This window comes from Salarias fasciatus, chromosome 9 (genome assembly GCF_902148845.1).
Source record: "Salarias fasciatus chromosome 9, fSalaFa1.1, whole genome shotgun sequence".
NCBI classification, from domain to species: domain Eukaryota; kingdom Metazoa; phylum Chordata; class Actinopteri; order Blenniiformes; family Blenniidae; genus Salarias; species Salarias fasciatus.
The window spans coordinates 12235813-12253455 of NC_043753.1; the positions used below are offsets into that span (position 1 = coordinate 12235813).

The 17643-nt window shown below is 41.4% G+C and overlaps 1 protein-coding gene across 2 annotated transcripts in view; it reads left to right on the forward strand.

Moving 5' to 3' along the window:
- Positions 1 to 17643, forward strand: part of sema5a (sema domain, seven thrombospondin repeats (type 1 and type 1-like), transmembrane domain (TM) and short cytoplasmic domain, (semaphorin) 5A) — a 140199-nt gene that overhangs the window by 47633 nt on the left and 74923 nt on the right. For both annotated transcript variants that reach the window (XM_030099161.1, XM_030099162.1), the window contains exons 3-5: positions 1300 to 1399; positions 5628 to 5673; positions 14948 to 15010. In XM_030099161.1, the coding sequence (XP_029955021.1) occupies positions 1300 to 1399; positions 5628 to 5673; positions 14948 to 15010 (209 nt within the window). The remainder of the gene's footprint in view (positions 1 to 1299; positions 1400 to 5627; positions 5674 to 14947; positions 15011 to 17643) is intronic.

Genomic DNA, 17643 nt, shown 5'->3' on the forward strand with positions numbered 1-17643 from the left:
GAAAACAGGCATGTTGTGGATAAGATGTCAGTGTCTGTCTGGGATGTCTCTCCGTCTCGCTGCCTATGTAACCTCCATGCACACTCTGTCAGGCTCCATGAAATGTTTGAATGTGGGCCTCCTTTATGGTGCGTACAGGGTGGAGCATTCATTTATTTCCATGAAACCACTCGATCAACAGGAGTTTTTGGAGGTGCGCAGAAATCAAAGGAGGCCCCACTGGGTCACATTTCAGGCTTCACTGCAAGACAAGAAGCATGTGAACCACTAATGTCTGAGCACTTTGATCTACGCAAAAGGATTTCTTGAATGAGCGACCTTATCAATCAAGGACAGCTGGATGTCTTTTTTTCTCTCTCTCTCTCTCTCTCTCTCTCTCTCTCTCTCTCTCTCTCTCTTTTTGGTCCCTTTTATTTCTTGTTGAGTAATTTAAGAGTGCTCATTTTCACATCTTGGTCTGAAGATGTTTGACAGAGCCGGTTTTCAGCTAAAATATGAAAAACCGATGCAGGAAAGGAAAATTGACTTATGTATTTGAGAATGTATCTTTCCAATCAAAGCATTTTCAGTGTGCTGGGTCAGGATCGACCAAGAGTATCGAAGAGAACTTCACAATTTATTTGAAACATTAATGGATAATTTTCTCACTTCCAATGCTTTATGCAAACAGAAAAACAAGTGTTCATGTAATATATTGTGTCCAGCTAAGTTTGATGTGCAGCTGGCCTGGTATCCTACAAAACTATTTCATGATAGATATAGAAAATGCTTTTGCAGAAAGATAGATGTGTTTTTCCCTCCAAACAAAAACTGTCCTACAGTTCTTTACTCAGGTGTGCTTTGTTTTATCTGGAAGACTGCTGGCACTCAGTGGAGTTCAGCCTGTGATTACAGGATTTACTAGTGTGTGGCGACAATAATTTGCACCTGCGAATAAAACAGAATTACTGTACTGAAACCAGGAGCAACTCTTAACTATAGTCTGGAGTGTTTTGGGTTCTTTGCATGAGCCTGAATACAAACAACCATTTTTATCTGGACAGTTTGATTTGTAAATACAACTATTACAAATACATCTTCAGGTACTGAAAAAAATAAATATTAAAATGAAGGCTGGAAGGGTAAGAGTTGCAGATGGGACAAAAATCTGCTTCTTAAAGGCATCGATGTTTCGGTGTTACGGGAAAAGTTAAAACAGGCTTTTCAGCTCAGATCACTCCACATCACTCCAGCTTTCATGAACGGTCATAAATGCCTTCCTCTGATTGGCTTACTGTGTCCTTTTGGTATCGTTGGCAGAGATGGAGCCGTGGATCTCCAGGTTCAAAGCAGAGGGCACGGTGGATTACTCGCAGCTGACCTTTGACCCTGGCCAGAACGAACTCATTGTCGGTGCCAGGTAACCCATCTCCCGGCCTTTTTTCAGTGTCTTCTTCTTCAACCTTCCCTTTTTGACCTTATTTTGCAGTTTTTCCCTTCATTGTGCCGTCTTTCATTCTTGTTTTATGCAGTGTTTGTTGATGCGTGGCATGAGTAATGATGAGATCCTCTATAGATGTCTTCAAAAGCCACAGAGGAGTGGCTTTTGGGATTGTTTCCAAATCCATTGTCTGTAAAGCCAAGCCAAGTGTGTGTGTGCTTTTATTACTTCATTTGTGGAGACATTAATATGTTTACACAAGCAGATTATGTGAGACTTCTCTGCTTCCTATGTACAAACATTAAGCCCCATTCATGTAAAAAATCATCTCAATCCTCATTAGCCTTAACAGTTGATCGAAAAAGTTTGTGTGATTGCAGCAGAACTCTCAGCACTGACAGCGTCCGCAGACAAAAACTTTCAGGCCTCCTATGTTTTTTCCAGTTTAACCCAGATCTTTCACGAGTTCTATTTATAGACCTGAGTATCACAGAGTGAAACAAAGGACCGAAAAACAGTCGGGGAAACCCTAAACAAAAAGGCAAGCAATGTAAACGGTGACATAGTGTTGAGATATGAGAATGAGACTAATCAGACAGGAAGAGTAAATAACATTTATAAAGGCTTCAGTTAGTAGGTGGGATACAGTTGGCAGGAAAAGGGATTAAAACATAATGGTTTGAGTGACTTCTACAAGGTCAGACCATCTCCAAAGCTGCAGCTCTGATGGGGTGTTTCCGTTCTGCAGTGGTCAGTCTCTGTCTAAAGAGATCCAAAGTGAGAACAGTGACTTTGTCCTGGATGAACAATGCTCATTGATGCACATTGGGGACTGAAAACTGGTCTGTATGGACAGGTTTCCCACTGCAGCCGCAGAATTTCATGTTTTGTTTTGTTTTTGTTTTTTCATTAGAAAGGAGGACACAGAATCAAAGTTTGTTGTGTACTGGGCTGCCAAATGAGGGACATACTAATCTGTGTCTAATAAATAATGCCTTTGGTATCAGCAACATTTGTGTGCCACTGAATTCATTTTTAAAACCACAGATACACTAAAATACACAAAGTCTGCAGAACTATGGATGTGTCATCAAGGTTGTCGGGATCAATATCACAAAATCAATAAAAGTGCATGAGGTACTTAAGTAGGTTTTTTTTTTCTTTTTTGTGGCCTATATTCAACATTTCTTTAGAATTTCGTCCTTTTTTCTTTCCACTTGGATCCTCTCTGTAGATGTGTGTATGCACATCGATGGCATCGGCGTCTCCAGCTGATTGCTGATGAAATGTGCTCCTCACTTCTCTTAATGGCTCTACTTGTCAATAGAAAGAAAAAAAATCACAACAGTGTGAGAGGGAGATAATAGAAGGAGGCCATCAGGAAGGAACGGAGCGAAACAAACAGAAGCAAAGTGAGCCCAGGGAATTTACTAATGCATGCTGGAACTCACATGAAAGAAAAAGGCTAATCAGGGAAAATACACTGTATATGTGAATGGATAAAAGTCAGTAATCCCTACTGATATAATATAATATAATATAATATAATATAATATAATATAATATAATATAATATAATATAATATAATATAATATAATATATTGATATGACAATCTCGTTAAAACATTATTACTGGAACCCAGTGGTGGCAAAATCACTTTGAACCGATGAAGCCACTTTGATAGGAAGTGAAACAGCTTTCAAAACATACAACCAGGTCAGTTCACTTCATTCAATCATTTCCAAATAAGAAGATGCATAAAATACAAATAATGTCAGTTTTAGTTTTTACTCTTTGATTCTAAACAGCTACGATGTAATTTACTTTCTGTAATTGCAGTTAGTGAAACAGATTGTATTGCACTTTTGTTTATACAGCGGCACTTACAGCCGTTGCAGAATAAAGTACTTTTGGATTTATTATTGACTTTTGCATGTAACAATGCGATCAATCATGATCGCACCAACCAATGATTCATTGCGCAGAACAAAATTTAATATTGCATGTGCACAGTTCGTTAGTGGTTTTGGCTCCCACCTCAACTTGTACTGTGTTTGGTTTAAGTCAAAGTTTGCATGCTTTAGTGTGTTTATGAGTTTTCTTATGGCATTCTAGTCCAAGACATGCATTTGAGTGCTTTAGGTGGAATTGCTGTTTCTATAAATGTGTGTGACCAGAATCAGGCAGTAATCTGCCCTCCTCCATTGGATTAGTTTCAATACCTTGCAACCTGAAATTGAACTAAGAAGTGTAGAAGATAATTGTTTATAATATAACATGATATTATAGAAAGATTGAAGTTGTTTTCGATCTTGTACTTTTAGCCCCAGTTCAGCCAGATCAATACCAGAAAATCAAATAAGAGATTCAGTTGGATCCTCTGTGCCAGTTCAGTGGCTATTGAGTGTCTAACCGTGAGAGGCAATGTGGTTGCAAAGGTGGCTGCAGGTTGGGTTGGAAGTATGAGTGATAATGGAAGGAAAGAGGGATCGATGCAAATATCAATACAGTAAAACGGGGGGCCGTCGCCACACCGCGACTTGCCTGATGGCCACTCTGGAAAACTGATGGATTGTAGCATGTGCAGGTGTTTAGTGGGAACACACTTTGCCGTTTTAACACAGAAATGAGATGTGATTTAAAAAACTTTGCTGAATGAGAATAGCAAAAGTAATCTTGGGTCGTCAACGGCACGTCTGAAAAGTCTGTTTATCGATAAAAAGTATCAGACTGGATCATTAAAAAAAGTCTAACTCCACTGAAACTTACAAAAAAATATATATATAAAAAATCCCCGATAAATAATTGAAAATAAATGGAACTGTTGTCATTGCAATTAAATCCAACAATAGTCTCCCTCAGCCAAAACACAAAGATGTCCAAATCTCAAAGGAATACAATCACAATAAATAATGCTTTCACTTCTCGTCAGATTTTGTGGGGATTGATTTTTGTAAATGTGCATTGTGGTTTTAGTGGATATAACACTGTTAGTATTAACAGGCTTTTCATTATGGCTTTATGTTTCTTAAAACTTGGAAAGGCCAATGAAATTCCATCTGTGCCTTGCAGATTTTGAAATGCTTCAGGCAAGGCAGGATTATCACTGATTTCACCACCAGGCTTTCAGTGTCCTTGAGTCTCTCACTCTTTTACCATTTCTTTAAAACAACAAGGAAATACAGTAGTAGATTGGAACCGAGGCTAGGCATTGTCTATTTCTTTATGTCCTAATTATGGTATGGTTCAACCTAGACATTCATCATGTGCTGCCATGGTAAAAATCCAGCTATCTGCTGAATCCAGCCTTTTTCAGCACTCTGCTCACAGCTTCGTATCACAAATCACTTCCAAGTGGGACACATATACGAAGCTCAGATGCAGCAGTTTAAAATATGTGCTTCGACAATTTGCTGGATTCACAAATATTGTGGAGTACTATCTCATGTGCATGCTTAAGAGTTTTTTTCAATATGTGAATGAGTGGAGCTAGAAAAAAAAGTTACACATCTGCATCTCATTTCCGTTTGAGATGAGTGAAGCAAAGCTACATAAATCACTTGCACTGTAACCATACCTGAATTTGATCTTGTGGGGGTCATGAAAGCCAGAAAACGCCTGAGGGCCAAAATCAGCCAAATACAATATAAAACCTGGAACAACAGGATGAGCTTTACATAGTATAAATATTGCAAGAGAAACATTTAATCAATTTTAATGTTAAACATATCACTGTTTCTGATGTATTTCTCTTGGATCATACTGTTTATGAGTAGCCAACATGATATAGATGCTGAGATTCAGCTTTAGCATTATCATCAAAGCTAACTGATGTGGTCAGTTTATTGAAACACACTGCGACGTTTAGGATTCAACACCTTTCTGCAGATTTGCCCAAAAAGCACCAAGTAAGCTCATTTTTTGCATGTTTGGATACAACAAAATTCAAAGAGAAAATAGAAGATAATCAAAGATGTGATTCTTTGGAAATTTCGCTGTATTTTGTACATGAAAACATCACAAAAAAGTCATAATTCCACCTTTTTTTAAGTCCAGTGTGGTCATACTTTTTCATAAAAAGACTCAACAGCATTTATGTGCTGTTCAAAGCTCATATCCATTTCCCTGCTAATGTGCAGAAAATGACTTCAGCCACTCACACCTTTTCATTATTTTTACTGTCTTTTGATTTTTTTTTTCCACAGAAATCACCTCTTCAGGCTCAATCTGGAAGACCTGACACTGATCCAGGTGAGTGTTAATTCTCCCTCACTCTGTCTTTCTGATTCCCCCTCTCCGTGACTCACCTACTTTTCTGGGTGTACGTGCATTAAGTTTTAATCACACAACTCTTCCCTGCCTGCCTCCAACCAAACGCACCACCGCTCCGGCTGTAGGAAGGAGCTTCCTGCTCTCACAACCGAAAGCTGTTACAGTAAAATGGTTTAGCATTTCACGTGTCAAAACAACTTTCTGACCGAAGGAGTATCATTGGGTTTGGTTGACGGCACTGTGAGCGGATCCACAGAAGGAGGGAAAGACTGTTGATCTGGAGCCTAGGCTGTTAATACCCTCCGTGTTTAAATCCAATTTGAAGCTGCATGTGACAAATACTGTGAAGGAAGACTTTTTTTAAAAAAAAATGGTGCGATTTCTTTAACAAGATGCCACAATGTTGGTTGAAGTTCTCTCAACGACGTTATTAAGCCCTCACAAGCTGAAATGCTTGCTTGAAGACTTCACCTACTATCTATGGTGAAAAGTTGTACAGAAACAGCAACACAGTGTTTTTGCAAATGTCGTTGCATCTCCTTTTGGATGTTGGAATTGAAATTGTTTCCCTCCCTTTCTTTTCTTTTTTTCCTTTTTCCACCCATTTGAGCCCACATCCAGCACCTGTGGAGCTAACTGCTCTGTGATCCATCGAGTTAGAATACAAACATTGACACATTGAGCTCTTTATATCTTAGTGGTGCTTAGACAACTCTTGGTGTTTGCAGTTTACACTCTGGTAAACCAGAGGAAAGGATGGGATGGGTGAGAGGTGAGAAACACAGCAGTGTGAATGGGGGATGGAGGGAGCAGTGTTGATATAAATCCGCCGAGAAAGGGGAAAATGAGAAAAAACGTTCAGGCTCAATAAGAAGCGAGGTGGAATCTGTTGACTGGAAAGGAGTGGAGGGCAGCGCACACAAAGGAATCGCGGAGCAGCACGACAGCGAAGAAAGCGGAGAAACCCCCCACGGAGAAAGACGAGGATTCATGCAGAGCCGCTCTTTTGTAGCCGCTCACTGGGACACGGATGCTTTTTAAAGATGCTCTGTGCCATCCGAGCACCCAATCATACCCTCTTTCTTAATTCATCCCGCGCTCGGCTGGCGCTGCAGAATCAGCGAGGAGATTCCTCCGAGCCAATCAGCGTCTCATCTCCAGGACACCTTCTGCGGAGAGAAAAGGATTTGGTAATGCCTGCCAAGGCCCGGAGCCACTTTATTTTGACCTGTGCACTTGCCCTCGCTTTGCATCTGACTGGAAGGGGGCTGCAGAGTCAAGGGGAAGTCTAAGTTCAAATTTGTAGAGCAGAAGTGGCGCTCTTTCCATTCACCTCTTCGGAAATCTGCTGCGATCTTTTCTTCTTTTGCATTCGAGCGTAAAACCGGAGATTAATTGCACAGAGATTTGGTTGCCTCTGTGGCAGGGTTTACATACATTTCTCATTCTCATTGTTGTTGGATATGAAAGACTTGAATGAGTTCCCCCCTACGGCAATGTTCCTCCGCTCACATTACATGCATTGCTGATTGATCAAATAGATTTACAAGGGAATGTGGTGCTGAAGGTGCCCTGCCAAGAAAGAAAGTTTGTGCACAACCAGCTGATAGTAGTTCAGTGCATTTTTATTTGAGTTGTTCTGATACTCAGCAGAGTTGCACGATTTTGTGCTCCCTTTTGTTTTCTCCAAACTAAAGGCAACACCTACGCTTGTCTTTGTAATTTCACCCCTGCCCCATGCATCAGCCCTGCCAGCTAATGCCCGGTGACAGTGGTTTGTTCTTGCATGACTGGCAACATTAAGAGGAAGGCTGTGTATGACTTGACAGAGCACAAGGCTTAAAGGCTCAGTCACACAAGCAACCCACAATCCACCAAAGACGTGGACATAATTACCATATGATCGATGGCTGATCCCATCCTGTGTATACATGCATGAAACATTTCTTTGGAGGAAAACAGCAGCCAAGGTCTTTGGCTGCATGAAGGCGGAGTAAATCCAACACACCTTTTCCTGTCCTTGGTCTGAGTGTGCAGAGTTGTTCTCTAGTATTTTTTGGTGAGGCAGAAAATTAACTCTTAATACTTGGTAGCCTTATTGTTGTATTATGGAGGGTTTAGAGTGTACTGACACTTGGGGTGGTAGCTAAACACTGCTGGTCTATTGCACATATCGAGCTGAGACAAGAAGATTGATCGGGTCTGAGCCCCAGCAACCGTAATCTCCTCAGTAAATGCTCTCCTTGCTTGGAGGTAATAAAAAAAAGAAAAAAAGCCAACAACATCAAAAGTTTGAGCGAAAGAGGACATTTGTGAAAAGAGCCAGTGTTAAGCCATCTGAGAACTTTTACACTTTCATTGTTTCTGTGTCTTTTAAGGCCACACCACAGATGTGCTCTTCAATCAGTCCCGAGAGTAGAAAAGGTTCAGTCCCCTAGGGAAGATATAAAGGCATGTTGAAGAAACCGCTTACAAGACGGAGAAGCACTTATAGAATCATAAACAGAAGGTTTTTCACATCACATGAACTTCCAGGCGTTTGCTCAGACTGAATGATGGCTGAAGTGACGGGGTTGAAGGGGTAAACGTGAAGCTCTCTTTGTCCTTGATTGGACTTAATATCTGGCACTTCATTATCTTTTTTTCCTTCTTTTTTTAATTAATTTATTTTTTTCAGCGAATAGCCTGAAGAGGCCTTTCTTCCCCCTGTCAACCTCTACCCTCATCCTCACTGAACTGGAAAACACTGTCAGGAACAAAAGGTTGATTCTTTCTCCTTGCTTCATTTTAGACTTCACTCTGCACCATGCACAACTAATGAGACATTTAGAGTCATCACAGCCAAAGGAGAAGCTATAAAACAGTCCAGCAAACCACAGTTTCACCTCCTCTGTCCACAGGTGAACACTGTATCATATCTCACATCTGTTCAGCGCTGCCCTTCTGCCCTCACTGTCTCTCATTCAACTCCCTCAGCTGAGCCACTTGCCAACCTCGGGCTGGCGAATCAATGCTGGCACTGCCGTTTCCTATTGTGCTGCCAGTGCTGATGAGGGGCCAAGTGAGCTCAGTGTACCACTCCGCTTCGTGTTTTTGTCAGCGTGCGAGCTCCTCAAATATTGTCCTCTGACTTAGTTAAATGCCCAATTACAGTGGTTATTCCTGCCCATTTGCACACCTGCTCTAATTGAAGGCTGCACACCTCCGCAGCAGTCTTTAAAAGCCCTAACTCGAAAGAACCAAAGTGTCTAATTTGCAGGCAAAGAAAGAGCCCTCTTGAATTCGTATTTTCCCAAGCCAAGGTGCTAATATGAGTAGAAATTAAAGGGGGAAACGCGTCCTTTAAGAATCCAATATGAGGATACTGTTTCAATGCTGAATCGAAACAGGATGCAGACAACAAGGCCGAGTTTCAACAGAAACACTGTGGTACTGCATTAGTCAATAAGCACAGGGACGGGGAGGATCCGTAGCATTGTTCACCATTCAATACAGCAGAGGAGGAGAAAATAGTGGAAATACACTCCAGACTCTCTCCCTCTCTTGCTTCTCCTCCTGCACTGGCACATGAGAAGACTATCCATAACAGCTCCCTTTGGCAGCGGACACTGTAGGCTGTTGAGATGTACATTGTGCCTCCATTTTTCTTCGCCTCCCCGTTGTACCGTTGTGCCATTAAGAAGGAGGAGGACGCCCAAGAAAACAAAAGGCTCTTCCCACCCTCGCATGTTGTATTTCACAGGCTTGTCTTTTGTAATTAGACTTCGTTATCCTGACAATTAGCCCCGCTAATCAGTGGCTAACAGAAAATGTCCTCGGAAGCTCGGGCAGCATCGCTAACTCAATTACTAAATCACTAAGCTGGCCATTTAAATGCATAGGATTAAAGAAAAAAAAAGTATTATTCCAAGTGGAGATAAGGGTCCTGGTGCATTCGTGGAGATGATGGCAAGGTTAGGCAATTCTCAGCCTATATAGTGAGATGCACAGCGGGGGGTCACTTCTCGCCTGGCTCGTCTCTTTAAGGTGTTGTGATGATATGTGTAGTGACTCAGACTTACACACTTGCTGAGACATGACATCAAGACCAATTTCATGTGTAAATCTTTCAGTAGCTTACATCAGCAGACATCAGTCTGAATAGTAAATATTGTGCCAGCACATCAAAAGGTAATATCAGCTATTCATAAGACGGATTATATTTCCCCCGCAGGATCTGCCCCGCTCGTACTCCCAACCCGCCGTCGTCCTCTTGTAATGAGACACAGCCAGTCATTTCACTAAGCTAGACAGCTGTCAGCAGCGAGTGTGTTCTCCGGACCCTCTTTATGCAAAATATATTCAGTATCATGTCTGGAAACTGGTGCTTCGGAATTCAGCTCCTCACTCCCTCCTCCATCTCGCTGACTGCTTCACTCTGCCCACACAGTCTCCCTTGTTCTGGTCGACTCCTAAGTTGGAATCGGTTTTCTCTTTGTTGTTTTTTGGGGGTTTGTTTGTCCCATATTTCCCTTTTTCTGTCCTTCTCCTTGTCTCTGCCTCCCGCCCTCACTGCCCACCCTCACTCTTCGGATCTGCACCCACCAAGTGGGGACAAAAGCTCCTTAGTGTGAGGAGTCTGAAGCACAGTGGTTAAACTCCGAGCGTAACACTCATTACAGAGGGCACCACGGAGAACAGCACGTGCAACATAACATAACATTCCCCCCCCCCCCCCCGAAGCAACACACTCTGCCGTAGTTTAAATTTACACCTCAGTCAGCCCTCCAAAAACCTTCCACATCAGGTAACTGATCTCGTATTCCAGAGAACTGCCACATTTACTCACATGACAATTTGTCAGATCTGAGAGAGTGTGTCAGGCTTGCCCAGACTTCTGTAATTTTGATCCTCAGAGGAGAGCCTCCATTCCTATTCTCAGCCAAGCTGTTTGACAGCATGCACATTAAGGATTTCCTTTAAATGGGCTTTCCAACTCCTGAACACATGAAGGTGACCAAATAAGCAATTTTACTCACAAAATATACCCAAAAATGTGTTCTGGTCTTTAAATGTCCCTGATCAGATTTTTGTATGAAACAGTTTTTGCATTTGCAGAAAATATTGTTAGAGCAGTGTTTTGAAAATGAGCGTCATGCACACAAAAACACCAGAAACGCTACAAATATGATAGTTTGCATGTCAGTCCATGAGTTGGTTCTGTGCTTTTGTAATACAGACCCATTCACTCTCTGCTGTACATGCAAAATGTGTCTCTGTCTGTGATCTCGATGATGTTTTTGTAAATGTACATTTTGTTGTCGAAGCATCGTTAAACTTAAAAGAGCGAGCAGCAATGATCCAAAACCAGTCACTGACTTGCTCCTGCTCTGTAATTTCTAATCATTAATTTTATATGGCAGTGCATTTTTTTCTGAAGCAATGCTGAAGGTAGATGAATAAAAAGCGCCTAGTGCTGCAGAAAACATCAAACGTTACCTAGAATATTTGTGAAATCACCGTTAGAATATCTCCTCGCATCTGCTTCTGTTTTCTTATGGTTATTCTTGAGAATTGTGCACAAAAAACAAAGCATTAAAAAGAGTTGACAAACTAATTAACTTCACTCAAAGGTTCTTGGTTGTGTAGCATAGAGACTCTTATAGCTCACTGTTCCATTAAACGGTTATAAGGCACTCACTGAAATATTTGTTAATTAAAAAGATCAATGCAGAGTGTGATTAAAGGATGTTATAAGTAGTAATGACTTTAATGTCAAGTTGTAATTCATGCAAATTGTATCTAATAGAATCTGTCGGAAATCATTAAACTGAACACACATTTCCCCATCGAGCGTACGTATATCTCTACAATTACAGTCACTGGGAATACATGTGTGAGTAATGGCATATTGGTCTCCGAATCAGTTTTATGTGAACTGTTCTCACGTTATACCATATTTTTTGTTCATATTTTCAAGGTTAATGCTGTAGTTTAATGTAATGACATTGAGGAAGAGGTACCTTGACAAAGCAAGCTGGCAAAACGTAACAGCAGCACATTCTCATGCATTTCGTGGTCGTCATCACTTTATAGTTATTAATTTGGAAGATAAGGAAAGAAATGCTGAAGTTTCCAAATATTTGAAGCCTTTGTGGTGGTTTACCTTCGGAAAGTAAGAATCGAGGTACGGTACACTCAACACCGCCAGGGACGAGCTAAGAAATCAAGACAACAAAACAACCCATGACCCTGTGCTGAGAAATGGTAATGATGATGTGTCGAAAATATTCCATTATGGTGTTACAAATGCTGTGGCAAGGAGCGTGGACTCTAGGAGTGTCTGGATGAAGACTAAGAACTGCTGCCGGGACGGATGTATCGACAGCGACCTTCTTCCAAAATGAATTAAGCTTTGGTAGTTCTTAAAGGTTACTGTGTTTTCCACAGTGCTGAGTAGCTCATCTTACAAATTTGTGAAATAGTGATGAATTGTATCTGTGATTGGACACTTGCACTGTAAATAAATAAATAAATAAATCCTGAGGGGATCAGTGATCACTCGGCTGAGTGCAAAACTATATATATCGCTGTTTTCTGGTAGTTACTGATATCACAAATGGTGCAGTAGTTACAGTTATGGGAAGTGGACACATTAGGTATCATGTCAGCAGAGAAAGGTCAGTAAAATAAGGGTCACAAGTATGAAGAACTTATCCAATGGACAGCCATGCACTGTCTTGAAACGTTTTTAGCTTTGATTTGAGTTTTCTTTACTTGATATTTTACTACAGAAGTTTACGACACTTTATCCTTGCCTACTTTCAGTTTCACCTCCAAATGAAGATACGTGGAATGTGATATTGTGATTCCTACTATGAATATGATAATAACAATGAAAATATAAACTCACTTTTAAAACATAATTATCCTCTAATAAGTTCCACAAAATCCAAATATCATTACTGTGCCATGATGGATGTTCTTTTTTTTTTCTTCTTCTTTTGGCTTAATTCACTGCCATTATCAGCTTACTAAATATGATTCTGGCTCTTTCTTATTCTCTTTGTTTTCCCCTCGAAGTCTTTATTCCAGTCGTCCCCTTTATGACAAAAGCAAAAAAAAAAGGGCCTCTGTGAAGCAGCGTCCTCTGATAAAGCCAAGAATTATTATTATTTAACGACTGCTCGTTCCCAACATATTTCAGTCCGAGACAGATTCATCGTGGAAGCATGGGGGCTGAACAATACCATGTTAATGAGCTTTTAATGTTTCCTAATGACACTGACATCAGCTTTTGCGTAACTCTGATTCTGTTCCTTACCCTGGACCATTTGATCCGGGCCAGTCGGATTGGGTGGCTTTAGTGGTCAATGATGCCAGCATATTCACCACTTATTGCCATATGGACAGCACATACTTAGCAGCCATAAAGTTGATGTCTTAAAGATATAATGAGAATATATGGAATTCTACAATCATGCTTTAAACTAAGCTAAATGATGATGAATCACATAATCGCGGCGTAATGATAAAAGCAGCCTCTTTGCTTCCATTAATGTGATCTCAAGTTGTTATTTTGCATTGTGTTATGATTGATTTTCACACTGAACACGAGTGAATAAGGTTTCAGACCATTACTAGGTTTTCTGCCCCCTCCCCTCCCTTGCGATTAGCGAAAGCACTTTCGGCGCCCACACCGGGTTCAGCTGTGGCCAGCTGCGGTGCTGTGTGTGCAGGCTGTGCCGCTTTGTGCTGATGCGTCTGGTTTGTGCCTGCGACGGAGGCTTTGCCCCGGAATAGCCGGCTTTGGCCTGGAATGCAAACCGACACACACAGAAAGAGAAGGAGCGACGCCAGCTCCCATTAATGCTCCATATCTTATCCTCCCTGAATAGTGCCACACACCCTGAGCCCCGTTTCCCTCACTGGCTCTCTTTAAGCTCCCTCCTGTTGCTGCCCATGTGTTTGCGTGAGTGAGTGAGTGAGTGAGTGTGTACAGTTGGGTGCAGCGACACCCCAGAAAGGCCACTGAGGTGAAAGGCAAAGAAGTTGTCATAAAACACTGAGCAAACTTCCACAGCCTTCTCAAAGAGGAAATGAAAGAAGTTTCCTAAAGTGCTCAGGGGGGTTTGGTTTTCTTCTCCCCCTCTTGTCCTGGCATAAAGCACTTGTGATACCAAGGTGAAATCTAATATTCCCCCCAGTTAGTGATATTTACTATATTCCCACAGAGAGTGAAGCCTTTGCCCCGTAGCCACTTGCCAGGTTATCAGCTCGGAAAAAGCCATATATTTGTGGCTGGAATAGAAATCATTTAGTTTTACTTCTCAGGACTTTTCTCTGACTTGTTGCTCAGCGTATCACTGCACCAAGAAGGTTTTCTGTTTCCCTATTCCTGCCAGTCACACTGAGGTGGTTGCGGGAATGGTCTTAGTGTCCTCACGCTCTCCGAAAGCCAGCAATCATTTCATGAATATAGATTTATTTTTTAAATTGTATTTATGTCTTTTTTTTAAATCAATTATTGAGCCACCCCCTTCCTCAGAGGTCATGATGGAAATAAACCACAGAGACTAGAATTCGTTGGCATCTTCTCCCTCCAAGGCAACACGTGGCAGTGTTATCTTCTCGTTCTTCTTCCTGCTGTAGTAAAATGTAACTCTGTCTGTTTCATTCCCACGTGTAAATCACAGAACTGACATCTTACTCCAGGGACTCGCCCGTTCTGTCTTAAGATCCCTCCTCTTCCCTCACGCATTAATCAAATTGACATTTGGCTCCGACTGTTCCCGCCTGTTGTTGCTTGAGGTCTCTGCTTGATGTACACCTTAATTGGATTCTGTGTCTGTATTTAACAGGGCTTGTGAACTTGTGCGTACAGTAAGTGTGTTCGTGTGATTGAAAGTACAGTGAAGATGCAGTGTCACATTCATTCAGCATTTCCCTCTCTTTTAATCCATTACTCCCACCCATGTCAAAAAATAGGCAGCACTCAAACATGAGTCCCACAGCCAGCGTATCAGACCTGTCGCTGTATGGTTTTCCATATTTTTAAATGTTTGCTAGTCTTTGTTTAGTTGCCAGGCTCGTCACCAGACATTAAATCGACTTCAAACGGATGGGAATTCAACCACAGCTGAGAGCCAAGGACCGCTGTGTTTAGGTTCCCCGAGTGGTTTTCACAGTGTTTCATGGTGACATGGCCCAGTGTTTGCTTCTCCTCGATGGTTTATTGGGAGGCTTCACACAGCTTTTCTCTCTGTCCCTGCAGGAGGCTGAGTGGCACTGTGACGAGTTCACCAAGGGGGCCTGCTTCAGCCGAGGAAAATCTGAGGTGAGTTTGAGTGAGGCTTGAACGCAGTTATAGTATTGATTCAGAAACGTGACACTTACAGAGAAAAAAAAATGTTTCTTCAGTTATATCAGTGGATCTTTCTGTTGAGTTGTAGGCACCCTCGCCTCAGAGCAGGAGTGGAGTTTGCATGTTCTACCTGTGCAGGCACAGGGTTTTTTTTTTTTCTGTTACTGCATTGGATGGAGCAGATTCTAAAAGTTCTTGGGGTTTGAGTAAAAATTATAGTGTCAACCCACAACAGCAATGTTAAAACATTGATGTTGCCATATTAAAATTTATGTCATAAAACTCTTGTAAAATGCATGCTGCTGAATGTGAAAGCAATGAGGTTGGGAAAACCTTTAGCGTTGCAGCACTTAGGCCATAAACCTTTAAAAACCTGGCTTTTAATCTATCTTTTTATATAAATTTATAATTTTTTTTATTTGTTCAAGAAATTGAAAATCAATTCCAGCACATATATATTAAAAGTAAACTACTAGGATAGAAGTAACTAAGGTTATGGGAGAGTCTGCAAAATGATGAAAAGAAACCGGTCTATGAAAGTGTGTGTTATTGTTTGCTTCTTGGTTTGTGCTCTGTGATGAATTTGAAACTTATAACTTCTACATCCTATATAGAGTTGTACATTCCATCCAACTAAAGTAAAATACGTCCTAAAGAGTTCATCAAAGGGCAAACACAAAGAGAAAGACAGAGTCAGAGTCATCAGTTAACCTGAAATGTATGTTGTTGGGCTGCGTGGGAAAACATGCTAACAGAAAGGCCCCCAAGCCCGACATCCCACCGGGTATAATCTCACGGTAAGATGAGAGTGTAGACCATTACAACATCATGACGCCATGTGAAAGCAATCCAGCAAAAAATAATGAGAAAACACATCGGACAGAGAGACAGATAGAGGCAGAGGGAACACAAAATTTCTCATCCGCAGGCGCCAGACAGAAATATCTGATGATATTACAGAGGTTGCTACGTCACATTTGACGTTGCACCCAGCAGAGCGCCGGTAGCTGACAAATCAGCTTATAATGATTTGTAAAACTGAAGGCATTTTCTTTAGGATAAAGTTGCCGGAATCACAACCATACAAACCAGAATGCTAAACTCAACTGTCATTGACCAGTTTTCTAGTCTGCAAAGTCCCTGCCTGCCTGATTATTCACTCTTCTCTGGGTTTGGGTTTTCTATAGAAACACCGCTTGAATGAATGCCGGCCCCCTGATGTCTGGCTGTCCTGTGAGCACAGTGCTGTTGCATAAATTCATTAGCGTGAAAATTAAAAGAAAATAAATTATAAAGACAGAAATCACTGATCTCCATTCATTTTCACAGACATCCGTTTCAAAGAGCCCATCACAACCAAATAGCGATGACTAAAAAAAAAAAAAGTGTAGTTATGATGAAACATGACGAGTCCTGAAAGCAACATGCGGCGCTTTATTCTGCCTTTACATACACACAAGCTGGGAATCCCTGCTTTTAGCGTGGGTTTGAAGTCAAGGCGGATTTAAATCAAAAAAATACAATGAATTTAAAACCTTTTTCAAACACACCTTCAGTCTCATTCATAGCACTTGTACAAAGGGAGCTCCTATTGTGTTTGTAGCGTATTTTGGTGCACATGTGAATGTTTTTGCATGCGGCCGGCTGGCACGCATCCCCACAAAATAGATGGTTTAGAGTAAAACTTGACTTGTAGGTGAACTGCCCAGCCCTGATCTGTTTTTGCGAGTGTGTGTATGTGTGTTTTGAGTGCGCCGCCATGTATTTACCCTCCTGTGAAAGGTGGTTAGGGACCCATAATAGGCATGCATGGGCTGGCCAGCAGAAGATAGCTGCTGTGAATTACAGAGCAATGCTACCTCGCTCCTTGAGACTCTCTGACGGAGCCGAATTGTTTTGCTCACTGTTCCTTTCTGAGGATCAGCTCCTGTGATGTACACTAAGAATAGCATTAAAAGACTTCATTCCCCAGCAGCTGACAGGGCTTTCGATGGTTTATTACCCAGCTCAATGCGCTGCAATATACCATCGCTTAAGCTATTACACAGATACCGTCCTGGCGCTTTGAGTGAATTTACAAGTGATTGTATTTTTTTTTTTTTTTTTCTAATCTACGCATCCACTTCTTTCCTAGTATTTGATTTATTTCAACTACGAGAAGAAAGGAGAGCTAAATTGACTTGACAGGATTTGATTGCTCCCTCTGTTGTGTTTTATAATGCGAGAGCCGAGCAGAGCAGCCTCGGTATTACAGTACGAACGTGGAACATTTGTCAGGAAGTTTTCATAAACAAGTCAAGACTGTGAGGCTGGCCAAATATTAAATATGTTTATTTACTGTAGAAACAAACTGCAGGGGAGAATTGAGTTATACAGACCCCTTCCCTACCCACCATCATCCCAGCACCCACACACACACACACACACACATACAGTACACAAAGAGCTGCACAAACAGGGCAGATATATAGGCACGCATTACAAGTTTGACTATTCATGCACACAACTTCTGTTTTGAAGGCACACATTGCAGCATGAACACACACACACACACACACACACGCTTAGGCTGTGCTTAGCACCAGGAAACGAGTTGTTTTATGAGT